General features: G+C 48.6%; 1 protein-coding gene across 1 annotated transcript in view; it reads left to right on the top strand.

The window, feature by feature from the left end:
* Positions 1-13,765: 13,765 nt before the first annotated feature.
* LOC147099507 (paired box protein Pax-6-like) overlaps positions 13,766-16,896 on the top strand; it is a 33,840-nt gene continuing 30,709 nt past the window's right edge. Inside the window, exon 1 of the mRNA XM_085969201.1 lies at positions 13,766-13,936. Within this exon, the coding sequence (XP_085825327.1) occupies positions 13,928-13,936 (9 nt within the window). The 5' untranslated portion in view covers positions 13,766-13,927. The remainder of the gene's footprint in view (positions 13,937-16,896) is intronic.

Raw genomic sequence — 16,896 nt, 5'->3', positions numbered from 1 at the left:
CTGAGTTTGGTTGATCAGCCATGATCTCATTGAATGGCGGAGCGGGCTCGAGGGGCCGAATGGCCTACTCCTGCTCCTATCTTCTATGTTTCTATGTTTAACCAGAAATAATGCTCCTGGCCCCACAAAAACCTTCAGGCCCACTGCTGGCTGCTCGCTGACACCTCACCCCCTCCGATTACCTTTTTTTTCGCTCCCCCCCTCCTCCACTCCGTTTTGTGGCTTGATTTCCGGCTCTGCTCCACGGAGGAGCTGCTGGATTCCCCGTGTCGTTCCCCTGCCCCCCCCCATACCCCCCGCCCCAGCAACCATCTGTCTGCGCTCGCTGAACGCTGGCTGCTGGCCCAGAAGATTCTGATGAGGCGCACGACCATGGAAATGGTTCGGGCCTCTCGCTGGACCCATCACCCCACCCACTGCCCCTGATACCTGTGGGAATGATTTTATACTCTCCATATTTTACTTATGAGCGCAGACGATACATGTATTATCGGTCACGGTGGTAACAAGTGTTAATATGAGGGTTGCCGTCATTGATTACAGATGATTCCGGGTAACAACAACAACAACTAGTATTTATATAGCGCCTTTAAAGTAGTAAAATGTCCCAAGGCGTTGCACAGGAGTATTAAAAGACAAAATATTTGACACCAAGCCGCATAAGGAGAAATTAGGGTAGGTTTTAAGGAGCGTCTTAATGGAGGAGAGAGAGGTAGCGAGGCGGAGAGGTTTAGGGAGGGAATTACAGAGCTTAGGGCCCAGGCAACAGAAGGCACGGCCACCAAAGGTTGAGCAATTATAATCAGGGATGCTCAAGAGGGCAGAATTAGAGGAATGCAAATATCTCGGGGGGTCGTGGGGCTGAAGGAGATTACAGAGATAGGAAGGGGGGCGAGGCCATGGAGGGATTTGAAAACAAAGATGAGAATTTTGAAATCGAGGCATTGCTTAACGCAGAGCCAGTGTAGGTCAGCGAGCACAGGGGTGATGGGCGAACGGGACTTGGTGCGAGTTAGGACACAGGCAGCTGAGTTTTGGATGACCTGAAGTTTACGTAGGGTGGAATGTGGGAGGCCAGCCAGGAGTGCGTTGGAATAGTCAAGTCTGGAGGTAACAAAGGCATGGATGAGGGTTTCAGCAGCGGATGAGCTGAGGCAAGGGCGGAGACGGGCGATGTTACGGAGGTGGAAGTAGGCGGTCTTAGTTATGCTGCCGATATGTGGTTGGAAGCTCATTTCAGGGTCAAATATGACACCAAGGTTGCGAATAGTGTGGTTCAGCCTCAGACAGATGTTAGGGAGAGGGATGGAGTCGGTGGCGAGGGAACGGAGTTTGTGGCGGGGACCGAGAACAATGGCTTCGGTCTTCCCAATATTTAATTGGAGAAAATTTCTGCTCATCCAGAACTGGATGTTGGACAAGCAGTCTGACAATTTAGAGACCGTGGAGGGGTCGAGAGAGGCGGTGGTGAGGCAGAGCTGGGTGTCGTCAGCGTACATGTGGAAACTGACGCTGTGTTTTCGGATGATGTCGCCAAGGGGCAGCATGTAGATGAGAAACAGAAGGGGGGGCGAGGATAGATCCTCCTTCTGTGTTGTTTGATTCTGTTTGCCTGATACAGACTGCATCGTCTCCCCGTGGGGCCACTTCCTGCTTTCCTTTTGCGAGGTAACCTATGCACAGGGCTCAGGACCCTCTGAAAGGAGTGGATAAAATCAACTAAAGCCATGCAGTTTACGAGCACAGTAAGCTTCCCACTGCTAAAGCCATGCAGTTTGCTAGCACCAAGCTATAGTAGGCTTCCCACTGCTGTCTAGCAAGGCCTATCCTATCCTAAATTATACAATATATTGAAAGGGGAAAGAAATCTAGGTGGCATACCTTGTATTCAAAGTACTTCCCCATTATACGCTAAAAAAATATACTCGGTAAATTATTCTTTGTGTTTTTAAATAGCTCCAAGAGTCTATTAATCAATCCCGTGCTCCCTGCGAGGGGTTGTACTTGAACTGCAGGGAGCTTTGATTTACATTTACCCCATTTCCTACATTACAACAGTGACTACACTTCAACAGTACTTCATTGGCTGTAAAGCGCTTTGGGATGTCCGGTGGTCGTGAAAGGCGCTATATAAATGCAAGTCTTTCTTTTCATTCTGTACCCAACCTTGCAGTGCTTGGAGGGGCAGTATAGAGGGGGTTTCAGTCTAAATCCATCTAACTCGTGCCGTCTAACTAGGTGTCAGCTGAGGCTCAGTGGGTAGCACTGTCGCCTCGGAGTCAGAAGGTTGTGGGTTCAAGTCCCACTCCAGAGACTTGTGCACATGAAGCTAGACTGACACTCTGGTACAGTACTGAGGGAGTGCTGCACTGTTGGGGGTGCCATCTTTCGGATGAGACGTTAAACCGAGGCCCTCTCAGGTGGACGTAAAAGATCCCATGGCGCTATTTCGATAGAAGAGCAGGGGAATTCCCCCTGGTGTCCTGGCCAATATTTATCCCTTAACAAAAAAAACAGGTGATCTGGTCATTATCACATTGCTGTTTGTGGGAGCTTGCTGTGTGCAAATTGGCTGCCGTGTTTCCCACTATAAAAACAGTGACTACACTTCAAAAAGTAATTCATTGGCTGTAGAGCGCTTTGAGATGTCCAGTGGTTGTGAAAGGCGCGGCTGAGACCCAACTCCACATGCACCTTCAATCAGGGGGAAGCATGGACAGGGTTCACCAGGAAGATAAAACCCTGGCTGGTTTCCAACCCTGAGTCACACAGGTCGCTTGCAGCCACCCAAGAGCGAACCCCAGGCGAGATCCGCTCACTCCGCACGGATTAAACCCGGAGCCTCCTGGTTTTATGGGTCGGTGTGTTTACCCAGTGTAATGTATTATCACTCTGATGTAAGAAAACTACTAGGCACTTGGTCTGAGTATTAAACAAAGCTTTAATCAACTGTTTTTCAACATGGAGATCTAGTTGTGTCCTTCACTAGTTCTTGTTAAAGAATGTCCTGAGCAAGCTGGGCCCGTGCCCGAGTATTTATACTCTCCCTGGACAGCGCCACCAGCAGGCCGCCCCAGTGTTATTACATAAGTCATTTTCACATGAATGACAAGATTCATGTCACTCACGGTTTGTCAATGTTCCGTAGACATCTGGCCCAATCTCCGTCAGAAAAATTGCTTTCTTCCGTTCACAAATTACTTTATTTTGAGCTTGAGCATTCTCATCTGCATCTTCGGTCTCAATAATGTTATTGGCCTTAAAAAACATCTCCATCCGCTCAATGTCAGAACTGAATGGTTCGCGAGCTCGGTCGTACATGCCGAGGCTTCCGATGAATCCCGTAGGCGCGACCATGATTGTCCCGATCCCGTCGAACAGTGACTCAGCCCGCTCTCTGTGTACCTTAAACTTTTCCACTCCATGATTCAACACTGTGTTCTTCCATGATCCCTAAAAATGGCTTTGGGATCCCATTCTCGTCGCCAAAAATGTAATATATGTGGGTAGAACAAATGAAGGACAGAGACAGGATGAGTTGCTAGTCCATGTGCTTGCTTTACTCGGCCAGAGCGAACTGAGCATGCTCATACTAAACCATGTGACAAACCATGTGATAATACATTACACCCATGAGGGAGCTCAATAATTTGTGACAGCAGTTTGTTAAATTCCATGGCGGCTCTCCTGCTCTTCCATTATAACCAGACTGATACCTGGGATGGCAGGCATGACGTATGAGGAGATATTGGGTCGATTGGGCTTATATTCGCTGGAGTTCAGAAGAATGAGAGGGGATCTCATTGAAACTTATAAAATTCTAGACAGACTAGATGCAGGAAGGATGTTCCCGATGGCGGGGGAGTCCAGAACCAGGGGTCACAGTCTAAGGATAAGGGGTAGGCCATTTAGGACAGAGATGAGGAGGAATTTCTTCACCCAGAGAGTGGTGAACCTGCCGAATTCTCTACCACAGAAGACAGTGGAGGCCAAATCATTAAATATATTCAAGAAGGAGTTAGATATATTTCTTAATGCTAAATGGATCAAGGGATATGGGGAGAAAGCAGGGACAGGGTACTGAATTTGGATGATCAGCCATGATCTCATTAAATGGCAGAGCAGGCTCAAGGGGCCGAATGGCCTACTCCTGCTCCTATCTTCTATGTTTCTATGTTTCTATAACTTCCCCTGGAGACCAGCGGAATCCCCAGGCCCTTAACTTTGGAAAGCCCTCCCTAAACCTCTCCACCTCTCTTTCCTCTCTTTCCCACATTACAACAGTGACCACACTCCAAAAGTACTTCATTGGCTGTAAAGCATTTTGAGACACCCGGTGGTCGTGAGAGGCGCTGTAGAAATGCAAGTCTTTCTTCCTTTAAGTCGCTTCTTAAAACCTACCTCTTTGGCAAAGCTTTTGTTCATCGGTCCTAATATCTCTTTAGGTGGCTCGGTGTCAACTTTTGTCCGGTAACGTTCCTGTGAAGTGCCTTGGGGAACGTTTTGCGATGTTAAAGGCGCTATATAAATGCCAGTTGTTGTTTTCCCGCTGGAGTTAGGATGGGAGAGCAGGAGAATCCCCACGGAATCTTTAAAAACCTTATGAAAGGGAGATCTGTTGTGTTTAACAGTTGAAAGAACGGCACAAGGGATCCGTTATTGAAAGTCTACAGATGCCTATTTGGCGTTCAGGATGCTGTGGCGGTAACCTATCTGTATTGGATATGTGTGTCCCGGCCAATATTTACCCATCACTAAAGACAGATTACCTGGTCACTGACATTAATCTTATCATTCATGTGGAAATGACTTATGAAATAATACTGGGCGGCCTGCTGGTGGCGCTGTCCAGGGAGAGTATAAATACTCGGGCACGGGCCCAGCTTGCTCAGGACATTCTTTAACAGGAACTAGTGAAGGACACAACTAGATCTCCATGTTGAAAAACAGTTGACTAAAGCCTTGTTTAACGCTTAGACCAAGTGCCTCATTGAAACTTATAAAATTCTGACAGGACTGGACAGACTAGATGCAGGAAGGATGTTCCTGATGGCGGGGGAGTCCAGAACCAGGGGTCACAGTCTAAGGATAAGGGGTAGGCCATTTAGGACAGAAATGAGGAGGAATTTCTTCACCCAGAGAGTGGTGAACCTGTGGAATTCTCTACCACAGAAGGCAGTAGAGGCCAATTCATTAAATATATTCAAGAAGGAGTTGGATATATTTATTAAGGCTAAAGGGATCAAGGGAGATGGGGAGAAGGCAGGGACAGGGTACTGAATTTGGATGATCAGCCATGACCTCATTGAATGACGGAGCAGGCTCGAGGGGCCGAATGGCCTACTCCTGCTCCTATCTTCTGTGTTTCTGTTTCCTAGTAGTTTTCTTACGTTAGTCATTATCTCATTGCTGTTTGTGGGAGCTTGCTGTGCGCAAATTGGCTGCCGCATTTCCAGCATTACAACAGGGACTACACTTCAAAAAGTACTAATTGGCTGTAAAGCGCTTTGGGACGTCCTGAGGTCGTGAAAGGCGCTATAGAAATGCAAGTCTTTTTCTTTCCTTTCATCGTTTTCATGCTTTGTCTCTAACTCTTGCTTTCAGGGTTCATAATCTTTTAACGTCTGCACTTGCACTTTTCAGATCTGTGCAAGTGTTATCTGCTCCGCAACAGACTTTGTACAGTTGAATCTTCTCGCGTGTTAGTTTGTAGACGTTGGTTACATTGCCACAGCGACTACACTTCAAAAAGTACTGCATTGGCTGTGACATGAATCAGTCATTCATGAAAGGAAGACTTATGAAATAATACTGAGCGGCCTGCGGGTGGCGCTGTCCAGGGAGAGTATAAATACTCGGGCACGGGCCCAGCTTGCGCAGGACATTCTTTAACAGGAACTAGTGAAGGACACAACTAGACCTCCATGTTGTAAAACAGTTGATTAAAGCTTTGTTTAACGCTTAGACCAAGTGCCTAGTAGTTTTCTTACATCAGGCTGTAAAGCGCTTTTGGACATCCTGAGGTCGTGAAAGGCGCTATAGAAATGCAAGTCTTCTCTTTGAGAACGGAATGGTCTCCTCTTACTGATTAACTGCACATAGAAGGTCCTGAACTCCAAATCTTGGGGGTGAAAGTTTGCTTTGCGCCCATCAAGGTGCTGGGAATGGAACACCTTCTATGCCAGATACCCAAACCGTGACTCGAACCCTGCACACCCGGCGAGAATGGTGCGGGCAGTGGCAGGGCGCTTAAAATGGCTGCTGGGTGCCAACCGCAGCGTTTCTTACATGTTCTTGCCTGCTGACATTTTAACTCGGGAGCCGGAAAGCTCATTAATATTGGAATGTCCGATGACGTTCTCAGGCTCTTCCCTTTCTCTCAATAATAAACGATACACAGCGGGCAGTTTTAAGCGAACCCACCCACACTTGGCGGGAAACTGTCGCGTTCTGATTGTCCGCCCAATGTTACTTTTCATTGACTTTGATGGTGAGTAAAATTGGGTCGGGTGTAAGGCGGGCAGCTGATCCGATTCCTGTCAGTATTCCGCTGGGCGGGTTAGGTTAGAATTACCCCCATAGGATTTACTGCTCCTCTTCCCCCCTCATCCTCATGTCCATTCCCCACCCTCTCCATGCGCATACACAGACCCACACACACACAGACCCCCACACACACACACACAGACCCACACACACACAGACCCCCACACACACAGACCCACACACACACAGACCCACACACACACACACACAGACCCCCACACACACACACACAGACCCCCACACACACACACACAGACACACACACAGACACATGCACACAGCCACAGACACACATACACACAGATACATACACAGACACACGCACACAGATGCACACAGACACGTACTCACAGACACATGCACACAGACACATAGGGTTGCTACCCATTGTGCAGTCTGAAACCGGACAGAGGTTGAGGGATAAGCAGGAGGGCGCGGGCGTGGCTTAGGAAAAGAACTTTTCAAAAAATTGTTTTTTGGCAAATAATTTCAACTGTTGTGGTGCCTCAGCAGTCACTGGGTGGTGGTAGTACGTTTATTTCAATGCCATCTCTCGGTCACTCTGGTTGCAGGATTCCCTGGTTCCTGCCTGCTTCCTTATTATTGTTCTGTCTTTGTATTATATTTACATGGATTTATCGAGAAATTACAACAGAAACAGGCCGTTCGGCCCTACCAGCCCGTGTTGGTGTTTATCTTGCTCACAGATAGTCATCCTAATCCCATGTGCCACCCTGTTCTCACATCCCTTTAGCCCCCTTTCCTACAACCACCTATATAACCTGTTTCTGGCTGGGGCAGAGGTCACCTCATACAAAAGATAGGTACTGCATAGAAATAGTAGGGCCAGAGTAATCTCCTGAACTAGCTTTGATCGCCTAAGAGGGTCGGGGAGGAAACATAGAAACATAGAAAAATAGGAGCAGAAGTAGGTCATTCGGCCCTTCGGGCCTGCTCCGCCATTCAATATGATCATGGCTGATCCTCTATCTCAATACTATATTCCCGCTCTCTCCCCATACCCCTTGATGCCTTTTGCGTCTAGAAATCTATCTATCTCCTTCTTAAATATATTCAGTGACTTGGCCTCCACAGCCTTCTGTGGTAGAGAATTCCACAGGTTCACCACCCTCTGAGTGAAGAAATTTCTCCTCATCTCAGTCCTAAATGTCCTACCCCGTATCCTGAGACTGTGACCCCTTGTTCTAGACCCCCCAGCCAGGGGAAACATCCTCCCTGCATCCAGTCTGTCTAGCCCTGTCAGGATTTTATACGTTTCAATGAGATCCCCTCTCATTCTTCTAAACTCTAGTGAGTACAGACCCAGTCGACCCAATCTCTCCTCATACGATAGTCCTGCCATCCCAGGAATCAGTCTGGTAAACCTTCGCTGCACTCCCTCTATGGCAGGTATATCCTTTCTTAGGTAAGGAGACCAAAACTGCACACAGTACTCCAGGTGTGGTCTCACCAAGGCCCTGTATAACTGTAGTAAGACATCCTTGCTCCTGACCTCAAATCCTCTTGCAATGAAGGCCAACATACCATTTGCCTTCCTAACTGCTTGCTGCACCTGCATGTTTGCTTTCAGTGAAATTCCCTGATTTTTTTACCCCCAAATTGACCTGGGATTTTGTCTGCTTTTTCGCCTCTCCCGGGAGATCACATGGTTTCTGGGTGGGGTGCGGAGTGTATATATCATGATGCGCAAGGCATCGCAGTTGTGTGAGATAGGCTGGGTGGACCAGAGGGTCTTTTCCAGTCCGTCATTGTTGGTATGTATTCTTAGTCAGCCATGGCACAGTGGGTAGCACTCTCACCTCTGAGTCAGAAGTTTGGGGTTCATAGTCCCGCTCCAGAGAATTGAGCACAAAATTCTAGACTGACACTCCCAGTGCAGTACTGAGGGGGTGCTGCACTGTCGGAGGTGCCGTCTTTCAGATGAGGCGTTAAACCCTCTGCCTTCGCAGGTGGAGCTAAAAGATCCTATTTCGAAGAAGAACAGGGGAGTTCTCTCCAGTTGTCCTGGCCAATATTTATCCCTCAATCAACATCAATAAAACAGATTATCTGTTCATGATCACATTGCTGTTTGTGGGATCTTGCTGTGTGCAAATTGGCGGCCACGTTTCCTACATTCCAGGAGTGACTACACTTCAAAAAAAAGTTCTAAATTGGCTGTAAAGCGCTTTGGGATGTCCGGTGGTTGTGAAAGGCGCTATATAAATGCAAGTCTTTCTTTTTTAAAGTTGACATGATCTCTGATTCAATCACTAACTGAGGTGCATGCCACAGCCTCACAACCCTCTGTCGAAAAAGGATTCTCCTGGTCCCTCACTCAAATCTCTGACATTTAACTTGTATCTGTGTCCCCTCGTCCCAGACCCCTCAATCACTGGAAGCAGCCTGGCTTAGAAATCGGATCGCGGCCAAATCCAGGCGTGATCCGGGTGCAGAGCAAGCACCCAAAACGGTGCGTGGCAAATTGGCCCGCTGGTCTCATCGGTCTAGTACCGGCGTGCTGCGGCGCCAGTCACGGCCTCAGAGCCACCATGCCCGTCACGAGAGAGGGGGGGGGGTGAAATCAACCGGCTGGAACACTGGTCGTGGGACTAAGGTAAGTCCTGGAGGGAGCCGGGAGACAATCGGTGATGGGGGGGGCGGGGGCGCGTGTTCAGGTCTTCAGTGGCTTGTGGTTTTAGTGTGGAGCCAAGAGGCGCACTCCCGCATCTCCTGGCTCCACGTTTAGGTAAGTAAAACCTTTAAACTTACCTGTTGGGCGGCAGCCTCCAGCAGTCCCTTTAAGGATGACTGGATTGGCTGCTGCTCGCATGAGAAAACTGCAACGCCTGTGTCTGTCTCTGTAGGTCTGTGTGCTTCTCTTTGGGTCTGTGTGCCTGTGAGCGTCTGTTTGCATCTCCGTGTGTGTGTGTGCATGTGTTTCCATGTCCGTGTGCCTGTGTGTGTGTTTGCATCTCCGTGTGTCTGTGTGTGTGTGTTCGCATCTCCGTGTATCTGTGTGTGTGTGTGTTTGCATCTCCGTGTGTGTGTGAGCGTCTGTTTGCATCTCCGTGTGTCTGTGTGTGTGTTTGTGTCTCCGTGCGTCTGTGTGTGTTTGTGTCTCCGTGTGTCCGTGTGTGTGTTTACATGCTGTAATTGTGACCATCTTCAAGAAAGGTGACAAGTCCGATTGCGGTAATTACAGAGGAGTTTCCCTGCTGTCTGCCACAGGGAAAGTCATTGCAAGAATCCTCCTCAATCGCCTTCTCTCAGTGGCCGAAGAGCTCCACCCAGAGTCGCAATGCAGATTCCGCCCACTAAGGGGCACAATGGGCATGATCTTCCACCGCACGTCAATTACAAGAGAAATGCAGGGAACAGCATCAACCGCCGTACATGGCCTTCTTTGATCTCACAAAGGCCTTCAACACTGTCAACCGTGAGGGATTATGGAGTGTCCTCCTCAAATTCGGCTGCCCTCAAAAGTTTTTCACCAACCTCCGCCTGCTTCACGACGACATGCAAGCCGTGATCCAGACCAACGGTTCCACCACAGACCCAATTCACGTACAAACCGGGATCAAGCAAGGCTGTGTCATTGCACCAACGCTCTTCTCGATCTTCCTTGCTGCAATGCTCCATCTCACCCTCAGTAAGCTCCCCGCTGAAGTGGAGCTAATTTACAGAACAAACAGGAAACTGTTCAACCTCCGTCGCCTCCAGTCCAGATCCAAGGTCGTCCCATCCTCTGTTGTCGAATTACAGTATGCAGACGACGCTTGCGTCTGCGCTCACTCGGAGGTCGAACTCCAAACCATCGTCAACACCTTCACCGAAGCGTACGAGAGCATGGGCCTTACACTAAACATCCGTAAGACAAAGGTCCTCTACCAACCTGCCCCCGCCACACAGTACTGCCCCACGATTATCAAAATCCATGACAAGGCCTTGGACAACGTGGACCACTTTCCATACCTCAGGAGCCTACTGTCAACAAGGGCAGACGTCGACAACGAAGTCCAATACTGCCTTCAGTGTGCCCGTGCAGCCTTCGGTCACCTGAGGAAGAGAGTGTTTGAAGACCAGGACCACAAACCTGGCACTAAGCTCATGGTCTACAGAGCAGCAGTGATACCCGCCCTGCTGTATGCCTCAGAGACATGGACCATGTACATCAGGCATCTCAAAGCACTGGAGAGGTACCACCAACGCTGCCTCCACAAGATCCTGCAAATCCATTGGCAGGATAGGCGCACCAACGTCAGTGTTCTTGCTCAGGCCAACATCCCCAGCATCGAAGCTTTGACCACACTCGATCAGCTCCGATGGACGGGCCACATTGTCCGCATGCCCGATACGAGACTCCCAAAACAAGCGCTCTACTCGGAGCTCCAACACGGCAAGAGAGCTCCAGGTGGGCAGAGGAAATGCTTCAAGGACACCCTCAAAGCCTCCTTGAAAAAGTGTAACAGCCCCACCGACACCTGGGAATCCCTGGCCCAAGACCACACAAAGTGGAGGAGAAGCATCTGGGAAGGCGTCGAACACCTCGAGTCTCTTCGCCGGGAGCAAGCGGAGGCCAAGCGGAAGCCAAGTGCAAGGAACGCACGTCAACCCAAGCACCCCACCCACCCGCCCCTTCAACCACCGTCTGCCCCACCTGTGACAGAGACTGTAGGTCTCGCATTGGACTCATCACTCACCTGAGAACTCATTTTTAATGTGGAAGCAAGTCATCCTCGGTTCCGAGGAACTGCCTAAGAAGAAGAAGAAGTTTACATCTCCGTGTGTCTGTGTGCGTGTGTCTGTGTGCATGTGTTTGCGTCTCCGTGTGTCTGTGTGCGTGTGTCTGTGTGTGTGTTTGTGTGTGCGTGTGTCTGTGTGCGTGTCTGTGTGCGTGTGTCTGTGTGCATGTGTTTGCGTCTCCGTGTGTGTGTGCGTGTGTCTGTGTGCATGTGTTTGCGTCTCCGTGTATCTGTGTGCGTGTGTCTGTGTGCGTGTGTCTGTGTGCATGTGTTTGCGTCTCCGTGTGTGTGTGCGTGTGTCTGTGTGCGTGTGTCTGTGTGCATGTGTTTGCGTCTCCGTGTGTCTGTGTGCGTGTGTCTGTGTGTGTGTTTGTGTGTGCGTGTGTCTGTGTGCGTGTCTGTGTGCGTGTGTCTGTGTGCATGTGTTTGCGTCTCCGTGTGTGTGTGCGTGTGTCTGTGTCTGTGTGCGTGTGTCTGTGTGCGTGTGTCTGTGTGCGTGTGTCTGCATCTCCATGTGTCTGTGTGTGAGTGTCTGTGTATGTGTGTCTGTGTGCGTGTGTCTGCGTCTCCATGTTACTGTGTGTCTGTGACGGCAGCACGTCCCACGCATTCTGCAGTCAGTCACAAACGAATTTCACGGAGGGGCCTGAAGTAGGCATTAAGACCCGATTTGAGCCGATTCAGGCTTGCGCTTTCTGCGGGCAAAGGACAGGCAAAAGCTTGACCTAATGCACACTGAGAGCCGTGTCCGACTCGTGACTAGTCTCACACCTGGGATTTAACAGCCCTCCCTTCCAGCCAGAGAATAATACAAGATGTGCGTAAGGTTTCTACCACTCTGTTTTTTGCCCAGGTTTTTGAGCAAACTGTCCTTTCCTAAAACTAAATTTTCCCCACCAGGGAAAATAGTTTCTCCATACCTACTCTATCGAATCCTTTTGCCACTTTAAACACCTCAATCAGATCACCCCTCAATCTTCTATACTCAAGGGAATACAAGCCAGGTTTATGCAACGTGCCCTGATAACTTAACCCGCTAAACACCAGTATCATTCTGGTAAATCTGTGCCGTGCCCCCTCCAAGGCCGATACATCTTCCCTGAGGTGCGGGGCCCAGAACTGAACGCATTACTCCAGATGGAGTCTAACCAAGGCTCTGTACAACTGAAGCATCGCTTCCTTCCCTTTGGATTCCAGCCTCCTTGAGCTGAAGACCAACATTCCATTAGCCTTTAGTTTAATGTTCATTTGAATTTTTTTTGTTCATGGTGTAAAATTAGCCAGTTGAGAGGGTGTGCATGAGTCCTGGTCACGCATTGGCAAAGGAGCTCTCAACGCAGAACGGCAGATATTTTGTTTTGATTGCCATAATTTAACCAGATAATACATTGCCTCTGGGTATAAGCCACATGCCTCCTCTTCCTCCCAACTATGTCCCCGTCCCTGATGAATACAGCGGGGGAAAAATTCGGTATTGCTCCATTTGGGGCGCCATTATCGGCCGTATGCAAAGTTTAGCGCCTGGCGCTAATTATCGCCTCTGACAGCAAACTTGGCTTTTATCGCCCCTGGAGGTGATTGGAGCGCTAAATCAGGCGCAAAGGCCGAGGAGCGAGGCGCTACCTCAGAGCGCTGGCGAAGCAAGGAAGGGCAAATCTAAATAATCCTGCAAAGTGCTGCTCAGTACTCAAAACTCCTTCACACAGCGTTGAATCTCTCCAGAAGTCTCTCTCTCTCTCTCTCAGAATGTGTGGTGCAAAAATGTCACCGACAAAAAAAGGCAGGAAGCGGTCGCCTTTAAATAGCGCTCCCCCAGTCCCTTTCTGACAGCAAAACGCTCCCCTCAACCTGTCATTGCTAGCGGCAGGCGGTAAGGCAGGGGGCGCCACTCAATATCCGGTCCGGAGCGCTAACGGGGCGTTGCGCACTCGACTGACGTCACGATCTGGCGGTGCAGGAGATCGTGGCGGTAGTGTTCAGTGCCGCCGCAAGATGTCTAGTTAATTTCGCGAGCGGCGCAAACATCACCGTGCCCGGGCGCTAGTTGCTTTGCGCCCCATTAGCGCCCTCTTAAGGCGCTAACGGGAGGCGCAAACAACTGAGTTTTTTCCCCCAGTGACTCATGCGATAGGGGGCGGTAGTGGAGGAGCATCACAGCCTGTTGTCAACCAGCAGGGGGTCACTGATCGGCACTGGGGACCCCAGGGAAGTTCGTTGTGATGTCCCGCCCCCCCCACGGTCAAATAGTCTGTTGAGGCTCACCGCGTCTGGGCAAAAGCTTGAAAATTAGCTTCTTAAGTAAGATACTGGAAGGCTGCGAGCACCTGTACGTCACCTAGGGAGAGGAAGGGGGAAAATTACACAACCATTTAAAGAAAAAGGATTTTCGCTTGTTTATTGATTTTTTAAAAATTATGACTTGAAGGAATATTCAACAAATCTAACCTTAATCGTTCATCTGTCTCCAGCTTTAAAGGCCCCAGCGTTCACTTACTCATGTGACCCGCAGAGAAGAGCCAGAAGTTGGCAGAAAGCTTATCGTCTTTCCTTATGGTTGTCTGTCTGCTGAAGGTTACAGCACTGAGCTTGTTACATCGCCTAATCTCCTGGTTGCAAGTATTCTGCTCGCTGGTCTCATGACTGAGGTAAGCAAACGTCCTTTTCGTTCTACATTTACAACGTTTTGCTAGTTTTCTCCTCTTCTCTCCCTTCCTGGTAGCAAGCGCACCCCCCCACCCCATATCGTTAAACCGAGGCCCCCGTCTGCCCTCTCAGGTGGACATAAAAGATCCCACGCCACTCTTTCGAAGAAGAGCAGCGGAATTCTCCCCGGTGTCCTGGGGCCAATATTTATCCCTCAACCAACATCACTAAAAATAGATGATCCGGTCATCATCACATTGCTGTTTGTGGGAGCTTGCTGTGCGCAAAATTGGCTGCCGCGTTTCCTACATTACAACAGTGACATACTTCAAAAGTACTTCATTGGCTGTGAAGTGCTTTGGAACGTCCTCATCCACGCCTTTGTTACCTCTAGACTTGACTATTCCAACTCACTCCTGCTGGCCTACCCTACGTAAACTTGATTCGTCCAAAACTCGGCTGCCCGTGCCCTAACTCGCACCAAGTCCCGTTCTCCCATACCCCCTATGCTCGCTGACCTACATTAGCTCCCCGTTAAGGCCTCGATTTCAAAATTCTCATCCTTGTTTTCAAATCCCTCCGTGGCCTCGCCCCCCCCTCCCTATCTCTGTAATCTCCTTCAGCCCCACAACCCCCCCGAGATATCTGCGCTCCTCTAATTCTGCCCTCTTGAGCATCCCTTGATTATAATCGCTCCACCATTGGCAGCCGTGCCTTCTGTTGCCTGGGCCCTAAGCTCTGGAATTCCCTGCCTAAACCTCTCCACCTCGCTACCTCTCTTTCCTCCTTTAAGACGTTCATTAAAACCTACCTCTTTGACCAAGCTTTTGGTCACCTGCCCTAATTTCTCCTTATGTGGCTCTGTGTCAACACATTTTGTCTTTTGATACTGTGAAGCGCCTTGGGATGTTTTACTACATTAAAGGCGCTATATAAATACACATTGTTGTTGTTGTTGAGGTTGTGAATGGCGCTATATAAATGCAAGTCTTTCTACCTGACTGCTGATTATTACTCGTTAAACTTGCAGGAGTGGATTTTCAGTGGAACTAAGAGTCGAGCGGTTTTGATATCATGCGGCCAATCCGCAACGCTATTTTCGCACCCCAGGCGGTGTATTGATTTCTTTGTGGGTTCAATGACGAGACATTTATGAAAGAGAATGTCTTTTTAATCTAAAGCTTGTTCAGCTCTTTATACAGCATTTCAGGAGACACCATGCTAGTGATGCATCTAGAACAAAACTGAAACTAAACTAAACTGCCTTGCTTGCCTCTGTCACATGCCCTCTGCTGGTCAGACACAAGCAATCAATACATGCAAACATGCTGGTAAGGCATCATAATCAAACAGGCAAATACCATCTCTATTTGCTGATATCATTACATCTCCTTTTCTTAAAACAAAAGTATTTTACTTTTAACTAACAACATGTTTTCTTTGTATTAATCTGCATTTTAACTGTAACACTTAATGAATTTACATTATCATTATCATGATCAAGGTTTTTTAACCTTGCTTTGTGTGTTCACATGAAATATGTCAATACACTAGAACTTGAAGAAAAAATAAGATAACATTACTTCCTTCTATAACAATAGTCCTTAAATTTGCTCAATGAGTCTCTCAGGAGGCTTCACGTGTCTTGAGGATTTTCTGATTGATTGTCCTTGAATCTGAGTTGTTGCCTCAGATGATGTTTTCTCAGCTGTGTGATCAGGTTGTTCAACAGTATCAGTCTCTTGACCTGCTGTGGCTGGTCCCATGAGAAGATCTTGACGATTTCTTCTCAGAACAGCACCCTCATCTGTCTGAATGATGTATGATCTTGGTTGAACTTCACTCAGGACAGTTCCCTTCTGAGTCCATGTGTTTGTTTTGTCTTTGAACCTTACTTGGTCACCAGTGTGGAGTTCAGGTAGGTTTTGTGTTCCCCTGTCATAGTAGTACTTTTGCTTTTCTTTCTGTTGTTCTTTGAACTTCCTCACTTTCTCCCCCTCTTTTGTTTTCAGGAGGTTCTCCGGGATGGGTAGGTTTGACCTTAGCCGACGTCCCATCAGGAGTTGGGCTGGTGACATACCACACTTGAGCGGCGTTGTGCGGTATACAAGCATGCTTTGGTAGAAGTCAGTTCCACTGTCTTTTGCCTTGTACATCAGTCTTTTCACTGTCTGGACCGATTTTTCCACTAGTCCATTGGACTGTGGATAGTGAGGACTTGACGTTGTGTGGACAAAGTCCCACTCTTTGGCAAAGTGTCGGAAACTTGCATTGTAAAACTGGGGTCCGTTGTCTGTGAAGACCTCGCTTGCCACGCCATGTCTGGAGAATATGGCTTTCATACATGTTATCACAGCATCTGCAGTGGTGGTGCGCAGTCTACAAACCTCTGGATACAGGGAGTAATAGTCTGTGACTACAAGATAGTCCTTCCCTTGACATACGAATAGGTCAGCGCCTACCTTCTGGTAAGGTCTGTCTGGTGCTGGGTGTGGCTTTAGTGGTTCTACCGGATTGCTTGCTTGATATTTCAGGCATATTGTGCAGTTTGACACCTCATTTGTCACATCTTGGTTGATTCGTGGCCAGTACATCACCTCTCGTGCTCTTTTCTTACACTTTTCGATTCCCAGATGTCCTCCATGGATCTTTTTTAAAATCTCTTTTCTCAGACTCTTTGGGATAACTATTTTACTTCCTTTGTAGATGATGTCTTCGACCACTGATAGTTCCGCCCTGCAGTTCCAGTACTCTGCCATGTCAGGTGAGCAGTCTTGCTTCATGTTGGGCCATCCCTCCAAGATGCGTTTCCTCAGTCGTCTCATTGTTTCATCTTTGTTTGTCTCAGTCTTTATGAGCTCCATTTTTGCATCTTCTATGGGCAGTGCACTTGTGATCATGTCCACGTAGGCGTTCACTTTTTCATCCATTGTGGTGTTTGCGGGCTCACTTGGGTCAACAG

Source organism: Somniosus microcephalus, chromosome 28, assembly GCF_052327205.1.
Source record: "Somniosus microcephalus isolate GS21.2 chromosome 28, FLI_Smic_1.0, whole genome shotgun sequence".
NCBI lineage: Eukaryota > Metazoa > Chordata > Chondrichthyes > Squaliformes > Somniosidae > Somniosus > Somniosus microcephalus.
Note: the sequence above shows the minus strand (reverse complement) of the source record. Positions and strands in the feature narration are given on the sequence as shown.